This window comes from Polypterus senegalus, chromosome 12 (genome assembly GCF_016835505.1).
Source record: "Polypterus senegalus isolate Bchr_013 chromosome 12, ASM1683550v1, whole genome shotgun sequence".
NCBI lineage: Eukaryota > Metazoa > Chordata > Cladistia > Polypteriformes > Polypteridae > Polypterus > Polypterus senegalus.
Window position 1 is genome coordinate 135,875,015 of NC_053165.1, and position 19,840 is coordinate 135,894,854.

At 39.5% G+C, this 19,840-nt stretch overlaps 1 protein-coding gene across 2 annotated transcripts in view; it reads right to left on the minus strand.

The window, feature by feature from the left end:
- The window catches only part of snx1a (sorting nexin 1a), a 58,112-nt gene extending 43,710 nt beyond the window's left edge, over positions 1 to 14,402 (minus strand). The window contains exon 1 of one of the 2 annotated variants that reach the window (XM_039773559.1): positions 14,384 to 14,402. In XM_039773559.1, the coding sequence (XP_039629493.1) occupies positions 14,384 to 14,386 (3 nt within the window). In that variant the 5' untranslated portion in view covers positions 14,387 to 14,402. Of the gene's footprint in view, positions 1 to 13,771; positions 14,007 to 14,383 lie in introns of those variants that run through there. The other variant, XM_039773558.1, reaches the window with a different exon arrangement.
- Between the last annotated feature and the right edge of the window lie 5,438 nt (positions 14,403 to 19,840).

The following is a 19,840-nucleotide window of genomic DNA, read 5'->3' on the forward strand; positions in this document are numbered from 1 at the left end:
TTTGTCAAATAAATGAATATAAAAAGAATGCCTTTGAACGGAACAATCTCTTGCTAAAAGTAAAGCATGTTGTATGAGCATTGGGTCTTAAGCAGGGTAAGATCTATTTCTAACAACTTGCACTGAAATCTGTCCGTTAATGGGAAATTGGCAAAATGCTTTTTTTACCTACTGTATAGAAAAACACTTCAAAATTTTTACCTTCAAAATAACACTGAAGCAAAATTTCTGTACTTTCACAAAACACAAAATTTAAATGAAAGCTTGAACAATAGGCATGTTTATTATCACAACATTATGGTTAAGCATCCTACGCTTTTTGCTAATGATACAGTATCTTACCGAGTTGGAAAAAAAGCATGATAATGCATCACTAATTGATGATTATGAAATATGTGCCATCTCTCCTAATAAAAAGCACCGGGTTTCATTTACCCTTCTCAGCAGCTTTGCTGTCCGAGATGACATGGCCGGTAGTTGTACTTAGCAAACTGAGCATTACAACCAGCCAGTTATACCACTCAGCTAAACAGCCAGTTACCAACTGAGCTGTTTTTTGTGACTGAGCCTACCTAACCTCCTCCTCCTCCTACTGCACACATCTGCAAGCACTGACAGATACATTTAAATGAAAGTACAAAATGACTGAAAATTGTAACAAAGTGTACTGTAATATGCCTCTGCACTGACAACAACTGCTACATTTTCATTCAAAATTACCTTACCTGGTTTACAAGAATGAGAAGTTCTTCATTGGTCTCTGTCAGTGGGGAACCATGTGTTTACACTTACTGGTATACTTAAAGATCATAATTTTCCCATTAATATGTGATATTCCATGACTTTGTACATTTTCCCCATTCTTTTCACAGCCTACTAAAAAAAAAAACGGCAACTGTGCAGATCTGGTAGGACGGCAGAAGGTTTTCACTTGATAACTAAGAATGTACTTATTTCACAGGTCAGATGTTTATCCAGTACAAAAAACAGATGAAGCCTAGTTTTAGAATGGCTATTACATTGCATCCGGAAAGTATTCACAGTGCATCACTTTTTCCACATTTTGTTATGTTACTGCCTTATTCCAAAATGGATTAAATTCATTTTTTTCTTCAGAATTCTACACACAACACCCCATAATGACAACGTGAAAAAAGTTTACTTTTAGTTTTTGCAAATTTATTAAAAATAAAAAAACTGAGAAATCACATGTACATAAGTATTCACAGCCTTTGCTCAATACTTTGTCGATGCACCTTAGGCAGCAATTACAGCCTCAAGTCTTTTTGAATATGATGCCACAAGCTTGGCACACATATTCTTGGCCACTTTCGCCCATTCCTCTTTGCAGCACCTCTCAAATTCCATCAGGTTGGATGGGAAGCGTCGGTGCACAGCCATTTTAAGATCTCTCCAGAGATGTTCAATCAGATTCAAGTCTGGGCCACTCAAGGACATTCACAGAGTTGTCCTGAAGCCACTCCTTTGAGATCATGGCTGTGTGCTTAGGGTTGTTGTCCTGCTGAAAGATGAACCGTCGCCCCAGTCTGAGGTCAAGAGCGCTCTGGAGCAGGTTTTCATCCAGGATGTCTCTGTACATTGCTGCAGTCATCTTTCCCTTTATTCTGACTAGTCTCCCAGTTCCTGCCACTGAAAAACATCCCCACAGCATGATGCTGCCACCACCATGCTTCACTGTAGGGATGGTATTGGCCTGGTGATGAGTGGTGCCTGGTTTCCTCCAAACGTGATGCCTGGCATTCACACCAAAGAGTTCAATCTTTGTCTCATCAGACCAGAGAATTTTGTTTCTCATGGTCTGAGAGTCCTTCAGGTGCCTTAAACTCCAGGCGAGCTGCCATGTGCCTTTTACTAACGAGTGGCTTCCGTCTGGCCACTCTACCATACAGGCCTGATTGGTGGATTGCTGCAGAGATGGTTGTCCTTCTGGAAGGTTCTCCTCTCTCCACAGAGGACCTCTGGAGCTCTGACAGAGTGACCATCGGGTTCTATATATATATATCTGCATGGGTTTCCTCCCATAGTCTAAAGACATGCAGGGTAGGTGCATTGGCGACCCTAAATTGTCCCTAGTGTGTGCGCCCTGCGGTGGGCTGGAACCCTGACCGGGGTTTGTTTCCTGCCTTGCACCCTGTGTTGGCTGGGATTGGCTCCGGCAGACCCCACCCTGTGACCCTGTAGTTAGGATATAGCGGGTTGGATAATGAATGGATGGATATATATTTATTTTAGTGCAATAATTCTTTAAGTATATAAACTTTAGGCGCACCAGTTCTTAAACATATAAATTCTCAGCCTATGTAACAAGTTTAATTTTTTTTTCAGTGATTTACACTCATTGGCAAATAGCATTTAAAATAATTAGCTTTCAAAAGCATCATGTTATTAAACAAATGGCTTAAACTAGTGTCTGTGTACATGGTGGTTTCCAAGAGTTTGTTCATCAACATCTCAATTTAAATTTTACCTGCAAACATCTGAAGGAAAAAAAAGAGGACACTAATGAATGCAACATTTATTTCTATAGCACGTTTACATACAAATATTGTAGCTCAAAGTGCTTTACAAGACGAAGAAAGAAAAAAAAAATTATAAAAATTAAATTAGGCAATGCTAATTAATAAAGAATAAAGCAAGATCTGATAGCCAGAGAGGACAGAAAAAACAAACTTATTGTTGTTCTGGCTAATTTCAAATCATAAAGTTACTAAATTTTCACTGTGTCTACAAAGCACAGATATGCCAACAGCTTCACTGACAAACTAATTAGATATCTTTCATTTACTTTTATTTTAAATGTAATAGATGTACACTTTGTAAAATAATGCAGAAAAGGTTTTCAGGAATATTGAATGAATTGTTAAAATGTTGTCATTACTCCAATGTATGACAAGTAGACTAATAAGACCAAAAAACCTTCACCTTTTGCATATATAGTGATCCCCCACTATATCACGATTCAGCTATCTTGCCACAAAAGATTTATTAATATTATTATTATTACTGGGGGGCTCCACCCCCGGGTTTGGTTTACCAGATAAACAACTTAAAGAGATTGTTGTTTTCATGGGAATTGTTACATATGCATTATTTTCATTTTTACTTTAAAACTTTTGTAAAAACAATATTTGTCCTTTATTTCCTGCCCTGAGCGTGGTTAAATCTCTTTCTCGCAGGACTTATAATGCTGCTCACGTTATGAAGGGGGGTCTGAACGCACACTAAAGAGATGCGATCAGTTCAGCTGCTGCCTTGCTGCTGCTGCTGGTCAGCTAAGTGTTGTGCTTGTCGCGCTCTGCATCAATCACTTAAAAGCCTGTACAGCAGCTGTCCTTTTGCCACTTCGCATCTCTGCCGCTTGCATTCTAAAGGAGGACGAGAGAGGGGGTAAGGGCTGAACGCACACAAAGGAGAAGTGCTCAGATCATCTGCTGGATTGCTGCAGCTGGCAAGCTGCATGTTCTGCTTGTCATTGTTTTAAGAGCTGGGAGCACCTGAAGTTTGTCAGCCAAAAGCATTTCAACAACTACTATGAAACTACTATGTGCAAACGTCACTGTCTCACGGGTTTTGCTTCCCAAGGTTGTAATGTCTAGTCTTACGTGGTTTAATCTGTATATATAAAAAAAAAAAGTTTATTTATATGGTCTTTGTATATCGTAGATTTTCACCTATTGCTGATGGGTCTGGAATGCAACTTCAGCGATAGGCAGGGGATCACTGTATTAACAAATCATCTTAAAACTACGTAGTCCTGTCCAAATTGCTTGTACAGTATAGTGAAAAAGATGTACTCAGTTCTTGGCCTAGCTATAAACAAGGCCAGAGACATAAACATCTCAATTACTAGCTTATGTAATGCAGCATGCTATGGTTACATACTATTAGGCCATTACACCGACTTATTTCTAAGAGGGGGTGCTTTCTGCAGATACAAATAAATGTTGATCCTCTAAAAACTTGCTCAGAAGGATAATATAAACTTAAACAAGAAAATGAACTTTATTTTAGGGAGTTCCAATTTTGTATAAACACAGAGTAACCACTTATGTAAGTAATGTACAATTGTAAAACTTTGCTTATTCTAATCTAATTGAACATAGCCACTTGAAACAAGAAATAACTGAATTGTCTAAAGATTATCATGAAGACAAGAATTTTGCACTAAATTCACTGAACTAGATTCAGCACACATTCCAGTGCTGTTGGAATATAATTGACAGAAAATAGCGCAATGTTTTTAATTTACCATCCTGTATGCTGCTGTCCAAAATAAATTGATCCCAGAATTACTTGAATTAATATAAAATGCTTCCATTAAAAATGTCAAAAGAGGAAAACATATTTCTTCAGTGCATGTAAAGGCATGTGAGCTTTTACACAATAATTAAAAAGCAACCCAGAAACACTAAGTACTACTCACATTCACTGGAGGATCTCTGGTATAGGATTAATTATCAGGACCAATCCTATCAGTAATTCTAACCCTGTGGGACTTGCCAAGCTGGTAATTTTGAACAAGCAAGACTGAAATAATTACAGTTCTAGGCATACCCTGCTAACAATTACTAATCCAATGCACATTACATTTTAGCTTTGTTCAACAGATTCAAAAGTTGAACAGATCAAGATGTATAAAGTGAAAGATTCACAAGTATGACAACCAGTCTAATAAACATTTTGGACTCAACAGTCCAGGCAAAAACAGTCTTGTTTTATTTATGGAATAAGACAATTTTATAGTTACTATGGATAATTACATTTCATTTTATCTCACTTAATGGTACAGTGGTCATCACTGTTCTCATACAGCCAGCATCCAGATTTGAATCTAAAGCCCTGTCATCTGTGTGGCATTTGGAATTTATCCCATATAGCCAGGAATGCTAAATTTTAAAATATGGACGTGTGTGGCCCTGTGATGGAATGACACCCTCTTCGTGATAGCAATAATCCACCTAAAAATTATACTTTTTTTTATATATATTTTTACTTACACCATGTAGCTTGCAGTGTTGAAATTGGCTACAAAATTTTTTTCATGTTTTGTGCATTATAAAGATAAAGTTTGATATAAGAAGCATCTATGGTGACCAGCACTGGACAATAGCAAACAATATCAAGAAACATCAATTAAAACATATCAAATTGCATTATATTCTCAGTTGTCCCGACAAGGTAAGTAACATTTAAAAGACAAAAATCACTTTTGGGTGGAGTATTCCTTTATGGACAGTGCAGTAGGGGCAGACTCCAGCCCACAAAAACACTGAACTATTGGCCTGCCCAGAAGTCGGTGGGTGGCTAGTTGGCCTAGGTCTCCAGGACTGTGATTGTTTCAGACTGTCTTTTTGCACTTTTTTTTTTTAAACCAATTGTGCACACCCCAGAGGTTTATTTTGCCAAGGGATGATACAGGATGGTCCAGATCGAATCATTCAGATCCACATCATCTGGATGACTTTGATTTATGCGGGGACAATTCTTCATGTCGTCAGTTCGCACACTTCAATGATCCGGTATTTTTCGGGTGATTTTCAATGTAATAAACTTAATAAGTTATAGCATAATAACAACTACATAATTAGACCTGGACCACCCTATACTGACTACAGTTTTTATTATTCTCTCCTCCCTTGTCAATTGGCCATGGTACAACAATAAAGTTACAGATGTTAAACAGATTTAGGTTCCATTTATGTTAAAATGAAATTGTTGTGTCCGTGTGTTTAAATAAATCTTTGTCTTTATGCGTATGCATTATGTAATTAGTAATTTGTGACATCTGTAGACTTTTTTTTTTTTTTTTAAATAGAGTTCTTTGCAAACACTCAGTGAGGAATGCTATGCAAAAAAAAAAAAAAAATCTGGATTAATCAAGTATGACTATGAAAATGTATACTGAATATGAAGCTATAATAAAGATGATGGCCCAAAATAATTTTACGGTGGGTTTCCATTTTATTATTTTTGCATGTTTTCCACTTGTTCATGTAGACTACTCCAGCTTCTTCATATGCCCCAAAGATAGGCCGTGTAGATGCCTCACGGGCTGGATGGACATCCCGGCCAGGAAAGGAAGCAGACTCAGAAGGAAGAAATGGATGGCCAGCCCCTATAAAAGTAGATATATCACTACGAAACTGTTATTTCCCCAGTATGCTAGATGGCAGAAGTCCCAGATATCCACACCCAGTGGGAAGCCAGCAGAGCATGCTGGGAAATATAGTCTGTAGGGCTGCAACGATTAGTCGACATAATCAACGACGTCAACTACAAAAAATCGTTGACGCAGATTTTTTTTTTTGTCGACGAGTCATAAACAGAACCTTTAATAGAGTCTCTAGTCACAAAGAACCACATTGGTTTTTATAACTGCAATGCACTACATGAACGTCTGGGGACAGTATTGTTCGTTATTGTTTGTCAAGACTGCACACAGTCCTACCAATGAAGAACAACGTCTGATGAGAAGAAGAATGTAGAGGAAAATAAAAGTGGTTGCAATATATGGTGGGGGCTTGGGGGGGAGAGGGGGGTTTTGGAGATGGAAAAAAATTGAGACAGAAACTTTCTAAAGTGTGGGAGCACTTCACCAAAAAAGGAAAAAAAAAGTTGAATGCAGATTATGCAAAGCGGAGCTTTCTTTTCACGGCAGCACCACTGCGATGCATGAGCATCTGAATCGAAAGCATCCTGGAGCTGTGATGCCGCCGTCTCTTGAGAATGTATGCTGGCACTGTTAGTTAGTTAGGGTCAGATCAGGAGGGGAGGGAGAGCGTGAACGAGACTGAGAAAATAAAAGTGAAAAAACCTAACTTTTACAAGTAACAAATTTACACCCGATTTGTTTGTTTTCAAATAATATTGCATTAGTGTGATGATATTTTCTGATTGGTACTATTCAGGTCATACAATGATTTCTTCAAATTGTCACATATATTTGTCTTTCTTCCCCACGATGATCGTAACTAAGAGAATAAAAGTGAAAAGAAAAAAAAACTAACTTTGACAAGTACTACAGTATATATTTACAGTGGCTGTTAGAGACACAAATCAAATGTTTGTGTTTACTGTATAATATTAACAATAAGAGCAACTCACTACTCAAAATGGTAAATATACGAGACAGTTCAGGCTTTACATATTATATAGATTGTCTAAATTTTGCCATTTATTACTAAAATATGAAAAACAGTTCAGCTTTAACAATGATTTTTTGGCTCAGTTAAATTGACTTTTTTGTTTAAAAACTATGTGCACTTTAGTTTGTATTGTTTAATGTATTTCTTTTTTATTGTGATGGTCACACTAATATAAAAACATCTGATTATTATGAAATATATATGTTTCACTGGTTGTTATTTTAATCTGATTATTATTAATTTTAATTGTGTTAATGCAGAGACATCAGGGTGACATTCACAGGTTGACAGATGTGAGCAGATGAGGTAAGACATGCACTGGAGCCCAGAACAGGATGTGCAACCACAGGTCGTAAAATAGTCAGACATGAAATAATCGTGACTAATCGAAAAATAAATTGAAAGATTAGTCGACTATCAAAATAATCATTAGCTGCAGCCCTAGTAGTCTGGCAGGGCAGCCCTGCTGGGGTCACAGGGTGCCACAAGTGGGCATTGAAGGCAAACAAGCTCCTTTCTCTGATAATGGACTTCCGTGTGACCCGGAAGTACTTCCATCGGCAATCGCCCTGACACTGGAAGTACTCCTGGGACTGTAATAAAAGGGACCACACTCCCTTATTCAGGCGAGTCGGAGCTGGGTGGTAGAGAGGCAACTCTCAACTGCAGGAGGGCAGTGCGATGGTGAGAGAACATATTGTGGAGAGAGAAAGACCAGTGTTTTTGTGCTGTGTGTAATACTTTTTGGATGTATTTCAAATAAAACCTTCATTTATTTGGAGAAAGGACTTTGCTTTTGTGATCGTGTCTGGGTTTGGGCAGGCTGTCGCCCGGATGTCCATCACAGCTGTTTAGGTTCACTGGAAGGTCCAAACTGTTCTGATGTGCAAAAGCACATACATATGCACAGAGACACATCCTGTGATAGAACTGAATGAAATGAAGTACTAACCTATTTCCTAATTTATCTTTTTAATATTAGGATATGATCCTCACACACCTGAACTACATAACAGTTTTACAATACAATCATTTTAAGTCAAAGGTTACTGGTTAGTTATTCTAACATTGTAGATAATAATGTCAGAACAATGAGGTTTGATGGAGAGATACTAATCATTTAAATTATAAATATCACAGATGCAATGATACAGTAACATCTAGCAAAATAATTTTATAAACATATACAGTACATATATTACATTGCAGTAACCATGAAAAACAATGGTTTCTTCAGAGCTTATCCAAAGAGATAATGAAACATTGTTATGCACTAAACTACCCTTAAAGGTACCAAAACCTTGGTGCTGTTGTAAAGTCATGAAGATATGCCATGCTGAATCCTGCAGGCAGTTTGGGTGTGAGCAAAAGAAGTAAACTACTTTAAAAGTGAGGCAGAATAAGCAATGCAAAAGAAAAGAAGAAATACTTACATGAGGGCAGAGCATGACAGGTTCAACACAAGCTTTCAGAAATTGATTGTTATTGACCAGGTGCAAAAAACTGATAAATTGTAAAATTAAGTTTGGGCATCCTCTTCAACATTTTGCTCAGGCAGCTCAATGAATGGTCACTAACTGCCTTCTTGTGGCTTGCTGAAAGGCATGCATTTCAAAAAATGTTATCCAGCTAACTTCTCAATTTGTGTTTAGAACTCTAACACTGTCACAGGTGTGCGCTTTCATGTTACTTGTTAAGCTGTACGATGAGTGATCACAAACCTCCAAAACTTTATGGTTTCACACATTACACAGAAGCTACTTTCATAAACAAGATACTGACAAAGATCAGGGTGGCAATGCTTTTTGGTAAACACATAGCAGACAACACGAACATAAAGAATAACAGACACCTTTAAAACCAAAAAGAAAAAAAAAATATTGGTGCCTGATTTGTAATGAGAATGGCCTATGTGAACACAGATACAATTTCAATCATAAAATGCAGTGCACACTTATGCAAAAACGCATTCAAATTTAGATTTTTTATATAAATTACATATATCTGTGTGTGTGTGTGTATATATCGTGCCAGCAAAGCAGCGGGTCCAGATGGTGTATTACCACGACTGCTGAAGGCCTGTGCGTTGGAACTGGGGAATCCTCTACAGTGCATCTTCAAGCTGAGCCTGGAACAGGGGAGAGTCCCGAGGCTTTGGAAAACATCTTGCATCACCCCAGTCCCAAAGGTATCATGTCCTAGTGAGCTAAATGACTTCCGGCCTGTTGCTCCGACGTCATATGTGATGAAGACCATGGAGCGGCTGCTGCTTCACCACCTGAGGCCACAGGCCCGCCACGCCCTTGACCTTCTGCAGTTCACATACCAGGAGAAGGTGGAAGCGGAGGATGCCATCATCTATATGCTACACCGATCCCTCTCCCACTTGGACAGAGGCAGTGGTGCTGTAAGAATTATGTTTCTGGATTTCTCTAGTGCCTTCAACACCATCCAACCTCTGCTCCTTAGGGACAAGCTGACTGAGATGGGAGTAGACTCGCACCTAGTGGCATGGATCGTGGACTATCTTACAAACAGACCTCAATATGTGTTTCTTGGGAACTGCAGGTCTGACATTGTGGTCAGCAACACAGGAGTGCCGCAGGGGACTGTACTTTCTCCGGTCCTGTTCAGCCTGTATACATCAGACTTCCAATACAATTCGGAGAAATGCCATGTGAAAAAGTTCACTGACGACACTGCTATCGTGGACTGCATCAGGAGGAGGAGTATAGGAACCTAATCAAGGACTTTGTTAAATGGTTTGACTCAAACCACTTACACCTGAACACCAGCAAGACCAAGGAACTGGCGGTGGATTTTAGGAGGCCCAGGCCCCTCATGGACCTTGTGATCATCAGAGGTGACTGTGTGCAGAGGGTACAGACCTATAAATACCTGGGAGTGCAGCTGGATGACAAATTGGACTGGACTGCCAATACTGATGCTCTGTGTAAGAAAAGTCAGAGCCGACTATACTTTCTTAGAAGGTTGGTGTCCTTCAACATCTGCAATAAGATGCTACAGATGTTCTACCAGACGGTTGTGGCGAGTGCCCTCTTCTACGCGGTGGTGTGCTGGGGAGGCAGCATAAAGAAGAAGGATGTCTCATGCCTGGACAAACTTGTTAAGAAGGCAGGCTCTATTGTAGGAATAAAGTTGGACAGTTTAACATCAGTAGCAGAGCGACGGGCACTAAGCAAACTCCTGTCAATCATGAATAATCCACTGCATTCACTGAACAGTGTCATTTCCATGCAGAGGAGTAGCTTCAGTGACAGACTTTTGTCACTGTCCTGCTCCACTGACAGACTGAGGAGATCGTTCCTCCCCCACACTATGTGACTCTTCAATTCCACCCAGGGGAGTAAATGCTAACATTATTCAAAGTTATTGTCTGCTTTTACATGCATTTTTTATTACTCTTTAATTGAATAGTTTTTTGTATCAGTATACTGCTGCTGGATTATGTGAATTTTACTTTGGGATTAATAAAGTATCTATCTAGATTATTAAAGTCACCATGTTCTTTTCAAACAAAAGCCATAAGCAAATGGAGAAAACAGATGTCATGTAATGTGCCAACTAATGCTTGGGCAAATCAAATATTAAATGATTATTAAACAGTCACCAAGTTCTCTTCAAATACAGATCTTGCTTGTACCTGATTTCTCTCATTCGTTGCACGAAGGGCTTTCCCCCTTGAACTCTCACCACTACATTTTTCAACATTTCAGTACTTTGCTCAAAAAAATAACTAAACTTATTAGAAATAATCTGCAACTAGCTCCATAAAACATCTCTGCCATTATTAATGGTTGCATGTACAATGACAAGAAAAAGCATGCAAGTTTTCAGCATTAAATTGTTCATAAAATTTGATTTGCTCTTCATCTAAGTTACAAGTGTAGGCAAACAGACATATGCTTACACTAATAACACACAAACATTTACAATCTTTCATGTCTTTATTGAACACACCCATCAAACAATCACAGTGTGTTGTAAAAACAGCAAGTGAACCCCTGAATTTCCTAACTGGTTGAACCACTTTTGGCAGCAAAACACTCTTACAAGCACTTCCAGACCATTCCGCCTTACTGCCATGTTCTTCGAATGTTTGGTGTAAATGGCTCATTAGAACTCATTCCATTGCATCTCTATTGGGTTAAGGCCTGGGCTCTCTGACTGGGTCACTCCAAAATGCAAAGTTTCTTTTTTGGAAGCCATTCTGTAGTAGATTTACTTTGATGTTTAAAGACTTTGTCATGCTGCATCACCCAACTTCTACTAAGCTTCAGCTGGTGGACAGGCACCCTGAAATAATCCTGTAGGATACCCTGAAAAATTACATAACTCATTTTCCCTGCGATGGTGGCAAGGTGTTCAGGCACCAAGTCAGCAAAGTAACCCCAATTCATAAAGCTCACGCCACTGTACTTGACCTCTGGGATGATGTTGTCATGTTGGTAAGCAGTGCCATTTTTACAAAGCAAATTCTTCCCTGAAACTTCAACCTTAGTTTTGTCAGTCCACAAAACATTTTTCCAAAGGCATCGTGAAGCATCAAGATAGTGTTTAGCAAACTTCAGGCGTGCAGTAATGTGTTTTAGAGAGCAATGGCTCCCTCCTTGGTGTCCTGCAATTGCACACAATACCTGTTCAATCCTTTTTGATTGTATTCTCATGAACAGAGATGTCACCATGTTCCAATGATTTCTTCAAACCTTTAGCCGATACTCTACAGTTTTTTTTTTTTTTCATTGAGCACTCTGACTTGTGCCTATTGGGTGCTCTTGACTGTACAACCATTTCTAGGGTTACTAGCCCCAGTACTATATCATCTCCATCTATATACAGTTTGTCTGTGGACTTCTCTGAAATGACCTCCTGCTTCTTAAATATTTTAACTTTTGACTGTAGATTTTTTGACATGCCTTTTTTGTGAGGCATGCTTTATTGTAAGTAGATGCTTTTCATGAATGGCAAAGTCTTTATATATATATATATATATATATATATATATATATATATATATATATATATATATATATATATATATATAAATAAATACAGGGATCTCTAAATCACACCTCCTGTCTCTTTCATTGATTGGGCTGTAGGTTTTCTAACTTCGGATTCCAGAAAGCTTTTTGGAAGTCAACAGCCTAGGGGTTTCACATATCTTTTTCAACTTACACTTTGAATACTTGAATGATGTACTTAATATGTACAATCACAATACACTAATTTGCACATTATAAGTTGACTGTTTTGTTCGCTATTGTAACTCAGATGAAGAACAGACCATATTTTAAAACATAATTTGACATAAACCTGGTTATTTTTCAAAGGGTTCAGAAGCTTTTTCTTTTCACTGCATTTACAGGAAAACAGTTAACTGCACACGCTTTATTTAATGTAAGCAACAAAATGTACTTTACATGTAAAGAGATCTATTACAGCAGCACCTCGACCAGGTTAAATGACTCACTGAAGTAAACGGTGGAAACTCAGTAGGTTTACAGACTAAATTAAAAGCGTACAGCAGCTTAGCCACAGCACAACACTTCAGCAATCAACCGAGAATGACAAATAATGGTATGGCCAAGCAAACAATGGTATTAAAATTCAGTTTTTAAGCCCATTCTCCCAGTACTAGGCTGCAGTGCAATAGACTGCAGAAAACAGTCCCTGACGCAGCTAAGCTTACTAAATATGACAATACAAAGTGACTGTGCCACCTAACTTTCATTTTCCAACATTACAGGCAGAAACTGGAGGCGGCCCAACCCCAGATAAACTACATGCATATACTACATATACAGGAAGAACATGGAAACTCAAAAGTGTGGCCAAAGTGACAAAAGAAAGCAAATGCAACATTTTTATTTTTTTTTTTTTTGCAGCAGAGAGAGCTAATCAGCACAAAGGTGCAAAGAGTAAGCAGCTAAGGACATAAACAAGCTCGTGTGGTGTCTCCATTCCTAATGCCCTCCCTGCCAGACACCAAGTATTCTTCCTTCCGCTAATCCAAATGTAACATACAAAGCTGCATATTTCCTGCAAATAATGCAGGGCACAGCGATCTCGGCTGGGTGATGATGAAATAGACCAGCGAGTCCTGGAATTTTGCTGATCCTCTTAAATTTATCAGTGTCTCTTCCGTGGTAGTGTCTTGCGTTTTAGACTAAAAAGCAAACATTCAGGGTACGCATGCACGTAAAATAAAGGGTAAAAATCAACAATTAACCATATGAGTCATTATGGGTCTTTAGAAATTGAATTATGCGAAGTGACTTTCTTACTTCCGCGGGTACCCGGCGAGGGCTACTTGAAATCAACCACAGACGTTCGTTTCCAATGACTTTAGGGACAGACATTGAAAACGTACCACTGGAATATCCTCGTGCGAACCCGGCCGTATTCGCGCGTGCAATTCAATCTCCTTCTCGACTGCGAACACCGAGGCGAGTTTAGGATTTAAGCAAAACTGCAAACCCTGCCTGTCCGCCCGTCAGGCCCTTTCACCACGGAAAACCCGCATCACTGCCTCCCTTTAGAGAGCACCCTTTAGCACCCCCGCGTGCACCCATGCTCCTCACATTTCCGATGAAGATGTCTTCTCCCTGTAAGTCGTCGATCTCATCACCGTCCCCAGAGTCCCCGTCCAGGTCCTCCAAATCCGGCAGTGGAGGCGGAATCCTCTCGGAGCTCTCCGCCATCTTCGCACTGCAAGCTGGGCACACGCGCAAACAAAACTTTATTGGAAGAAAAAGTTAAGGGGCGTCAGGAGCGAACCTACAGCGCCGCTTACAGGAGGAGCGAAAGAAGCCAAATGAATGGAGAAGCAACACCCGCGTATGTGCACGCCCATCTGAGCTCCGCACCTCGCCCCATCCCGCGTCCCGCAGCGACGGCTACTTGTCAAATCAGAGGAGAAACTCCAGAAGGCGGAGCTCTTGTGACTATGAAGCACCTCGAGATCCCAATTAGGACCCCGAGTGCAGCCGTGCAACGGGTTTAAGTCTATGAGATCTTAAAAAGCAGAAGCGTAGCGTCCTTAAATACAATGTCATGAAGCAAGTCTCAAAAGATGAGTCCAGTGATGAGGTCAGATGGCCGGATGTATAGAAAAAAAGCAAATAAAAAAAATCTAGTTAAGATGGAGAAAAATAAAACAACATCTGCAGAGGTTCCAAAGCCAAAAGACATACCATAATAACAACATAAATGTTGTTAATTCATTCCTCTTTGTTTCCAGTCTTCTTATGAGAGCATTTAATGAAATTGGTCTCGTGGACAACTGAGGCAACCGCCTTCATTCCAGCATAACGTGACTGCATGGCGCCTTGATCAGATCACGATGCGGTGGCACAGAAGAACGAGAAAAGACAGCAGACAAAAATAGAGGTTATTTAAGGATTGCTTATAATTATGCTTAATTTAAACACAAATTTTTCACACTTTTAAATTTTAATTTTTAAGTGCTGGGGGGAAGAGGAGCAGGGACACCCGGAGTGCTTCCGGGGATGCAGCCAGCACTTCCGCCACACTGGGGTGTGTCGGTGGAAGATTGCCGGGACACACCTGGAGCACATCCAGGGGAATATAAAAGGGGCCGCCTCCCTCCATATTGAGGCTATGGTCAGGTGGAAAAAGACAAGGTCTTGGAGGCGGCCAGAGGAAGACAAGGCATTGACTGGTGGCTAGGGTTTGTGTGAGCACTTTATTTGTAGATAATATGGAGAAAAAACATGTGTAGGGTGAATTAAACGTGTCTGCCTGTCTGTGTCCAGGCCAGCGTTCACAACCTATAGCCTTCACTCCCCATGTGCATCAATGAACCTTGGGCACCCATGATCCTGTCACCAGTTGTCCTTCCTTGGACCACGTTTGGTAGGTACTAACATTGGATATCGGGAACACCCGACAAGACCTGCCTTTTTGGAGATGATCTGACCCAGTCATATAGCCATCACAATTTGCCCTTTGTCAAATTCACTCAGATCCTTATGCTTGCCCATTTGCTCTGTTTCCAACATATTATCCTCAAGAGATGACTTGACTGCTCATTTGCTGCTTAAAATGTTCAAAATGGTGCCATTGTAACAAGATAATCAATTTATTCGCTTCACCTGTCAGTGGTTTTCATGTTGTGACTGATCAGTGTGTGCTCACTCACTGAATAAATTCTAAAGGACACTAAAATAATATTAGATAGGGTCTCCTTTTGCTCTAAAACAGCCTCAGTACTTTGTGACATGGAGTCCACAAGACAATGGAAGCATTCCATTGAAACTCCGGTCCATGTTGACATAATTGCATTACACAGTTTCCATTGATTTTTTAGCTACACATTCATCCTTCTGTTCTACCATATGCCAAAGTGTTATATTGAATTTAGGTTCAGTGACTGGGAAGGCCACTGAAGAACACTGAAGTCATTATCCTGTTTATAAAACCAGTTTGAGACAACTTTTGCTTTGTGACATGGTGCATTGTCATGCTGGAAGTAGCCATTAGCATAGGTGTCGCAAACATTTTTAAGCTAGGGCCAAACTAAATATTGTACCATCTAATATAAACCCAATTCTGCAAAGCTGGGCATGATCCTGGATCTTGGTTTCTGCTAACAGTGGAACCACAGTATGGCTATTATTTTAAACAAATACTTAAGTATAGCAGACTAATGATGAAAATGATTAAATGATAATGATGGGCAAATGACAGTCTTTTACAGGAGTGCTCTCTCTCTCTCTCCTTTTTTTGGGACAACTCATTTTTTTTCATTTATATATTATTTATATACAGGGCTATTCAAAATGAAAGAGCAGATTTCAAAAACATATTTCAAACAAACTGTATAAGACAGAAACACATTCTGCACATCACTGGATAGAGGAAAGTTCAAAGTTTAAAAGCCACATCAAAGTACCAGTGAATGCCACAGAGAGCAGACTTCATTTTCATACAAGATGGTGCCCCGCCTCATTTCCACTTGGCATTCCAGCGTTACCTGAACAACACCATTCCTGGACAATGGATTGGAAGAGGTAGGACAACAAGATCTTACTCATTGTCTATGGTCTCCCAGGTCTCCAGACCCTACCTCATGTAATTTTTATCTATGGGGGTACATTAAAGAAAGAGTGTTTGTTCCATCTATGTCCGCTAATCTTCAATATTTGTGACATCGTGTTGAGGAAGCTGTGAATTTAGTAACTAGGGGCCAGTTGACTCGTGTGTGGCAAGAAGTGGTCTACTGTTTTGATGTTTGTTGCGCTACACATGGTGCTCATGTTGAGTGCATGCAACCTCAAGGACCATATGACCCAACTTTGAACTTTCCTCTATCCAGCGGAATGTGTTTCTGTCTTATACAGTTTGCTTGAAATACATTTTTGAAATCTGCTCCTTCATTTTGAATAGCCCTGTATTTCTCTTTATCTCTCTTGAGCTTCAATAAACTTTAAATTTAACCATGGATATAAATAAAGTCTATCTATCTATCTATCTATCTATCTATCTATCTATCTATCTATCTATCAGGGTTTTTAGAGCAATTTTTGAATGTCCATTAGCTGGATATGATTGGGAGAGTTTTGAGTGAAGGTTTGTGGAAGAGGGTGTAGAGATTAGATTAGATTTGGAAGGGTTAAAGAAAATAAATACATGGGATGAATTGGAAGAGGGGCAGAGAGGGGGCTCCACATGCCCTGAACAAAGACCTCAGATGCTAATTGAAAATGGAGGAACTGGAATGGACAAGGTGCCTAAAATAAACAAAGAGGAACATTTGTAGCCCTGATTCATTAAATATGTCTCCCAATACATAGAAACCAGACAGATACCAAGGGCAGGAGGAAAATGCTTTGCCTCCAATATTTAGGGAAGAATTGCAGAAGATACCATCTTGGCAGTGAGCCCATGATTTTTTCAATACATCTCTTTGTCTGTATGGGATAAGATACAATAGGACCAACAAAATGACACGTGTACTTTAATTTATTAGAAACATTAATGAAAATGAGTAATGGGGGGAAATGTATTTAGTCCCTATGGTAAAACATTGACGGGGGGGTGCTAGGAAGGGCAGACACCAACTCTAGTCTGCCCTTGGAGTAAATGCAAGGTGGTATAGTTTAAAATGAGGTAATGAGATACCCCCATCTGATTTGTCATGGATCAGTGTGGAGTGTGGTCTCTTATGATTCCAAAGGATTTAAGCTGGCAATCTTTTTCTTACTTTTTCTTTACTTAAGTATCTTCAGGTTTCAGTGATAGCTTTAAGGAATAGTTTAGACTTATTTTTAATATTTGGGATTATATACTGTTCAAAAAAATTAAAGGAACTCTTTTTAAACAGAGTATAGCATCAAGTCAATGAAACTTCTGGGATATTGATCTGGTCAGTTAAGTAGCAGAGGGGGTTGTTAATCAGTTTCAGCTCCTTTGGTGTTAATGAAATTAACAACAGGTGCACTATCGGGGCAACAATGAGACGACCGCCAAAACAGGAATGGTTTAACAGGTGGAGGCCACTGACATTTTTTCCCTCCTTATCTTTTTTGACTGTTTATTCACTAGTTTTGCATTTGGCAATGGTCAGTGTCACTACTGGTAGCATGAGGCCATACCTGGGGCCTCACACATAACGCCGTGCATAGAATTCACACTAAAACATGGCATATGGACAAAAGCAGAAATGTGCGTATGCACAAAAAAATCCAGATGTATGAATCTGTGTTTACGGCAACTTCCACGTTCTTCCGCTAAATAAATATCAGTCAGTGTGAAAAGTAATGCATGCACAGGCACCTGCTGCCACTCCCCAACTCCTTCCAGAATTACGCATCTTTGAATATGCAAATCAATATAAATAGCCCTTAAGCTCAGTGTTCTGTGAAAAGGCAATGGCAAAATCACAGGGGAAAAATAGAAGAATTTCAGCAAATACCAAGTGGAGGCAAGGAAAATCTTACTATTTGTTGGTTTAAACAGTGGTTTAAACAACAAAAGGAAGTTGATCGAGTGACATAGCCTGTCGGAGAAATCGAAAGCTCAAGTTCACAAAGTCACACAGTGCCCGAAATAAAAAAGAAGTTGTCAGATATCAAAGTTGCCGTGAAAAGGCAAGTCGTAGCCCACAGTCTGAGTGTCATATGAAAGCTTATTAGGGTACAGAGAAAAGAAAAAAAAATATGGACACGAAGCTCGAAATGTCAACTTTAATCTCGAAATTTCCACTTAGTCACATAGTTTATTTTGTCATTAAAGTAGAACATCATAAACTTCATCTTAAAATTGTTTAATTTACTAGTTTCTCCAATACCATTGTAACTAAAGTAGCACGTTAAATGCTTTGTATTGTATGTGTTCGTCTATGTGCTCTATGTGTGTGAATCACTACGTGCTTCTTAAACTGGCTTTCTCTTCCTCCGACAGGACACAGAATCCATTACATTCCTGATATTACAGCTCTCTGAATAAATTAAATACAGAGATGTATACTTGATATCATTTTTATGATGATAGGGATTAAAGCATGTTATTAAACAAGGGAACACGGTGGTACAGTCAGTGATGATTTGGCTCCCCGTCTACAGATTGTTCCTGCCTCCTGCAAGATGCTTGCTGTGCACGACCTTTGATGAAGTAATTTATTGCAGCAGTACTGTCTCTTTCAAACGTCCTCGTGTTTAATTATTAACAATATAGATTATTTAAATGATGTTAACATTTTATCTGTATAACGTAATAAATATCTTACTATGTTATACTACCTGTAGCATTGTTCAGCATGACCAGTTTGGTGGTGGGTTAGTGATGGTCTAAGGGGGCATATCCACGGAGGGATGCACAGAACTCTACAGGCCAGACAATGGCACCTTGATTGCCATTATGTATCGGGATGAAATCCTTGGACCCATTGTCAGACCCTATGCTGGTGCAGTGGGTCCTGGGTTCCACCTGGTCCACAACAATGCCCAGCCTCATGTGGCGAGAGTATGCAGGAAGTTCCTGGAGGATGAAGGAATTGATACCACCAAGTGGCCCGCACGCTCACCTGACCTCAGTCCAATAGAACACCTCTGGGACATTATGTTTCAGTCCATCCAACGCCACTAGGTTGCACTTCAGTTTATCCAGGAGCTCAGTGATGCCCTGATCCAGATTTGGGAGGAGATCCCCCAGGACACCATCCGTCATCTCATTAGGACCATGCCCCAACGTTGTCAGGCATGCATACAAGCATGTTGGGGCCATATAAACTACTGAGTACGATTTTGAGTTGCTGCAATGAAATTTCCGAAAAATGGAGTAGCCTGCTGCATAATTTTTTTACTTTGATTTTTGGGGTGTCTTTGTATTCAGCCCTTTGTAGGTTGATAATTTTTTATTTCCATCAAGCGATGTGGCATCCTTTCGTTCCTAACACATTAACCAGTCTATATCAGTAGAGATATCCAGCAGGACTTTGTTTCCCATTGAGATCTCATGTGTTTTCAAAGTGTTCCTTTAATTTTTTTAGCAGTTTATTTGAGTTTCAGAGTTAGTTTATTTTAGCTAGTTAAGTATTTGGGTTTTGAAGCTTGGGATCATGAGTCAGGTTTGGGTGGTGGGAGTTGGGTTTGCAGTTTATTTGTCATTTTGTTACATGTCACTGTTTC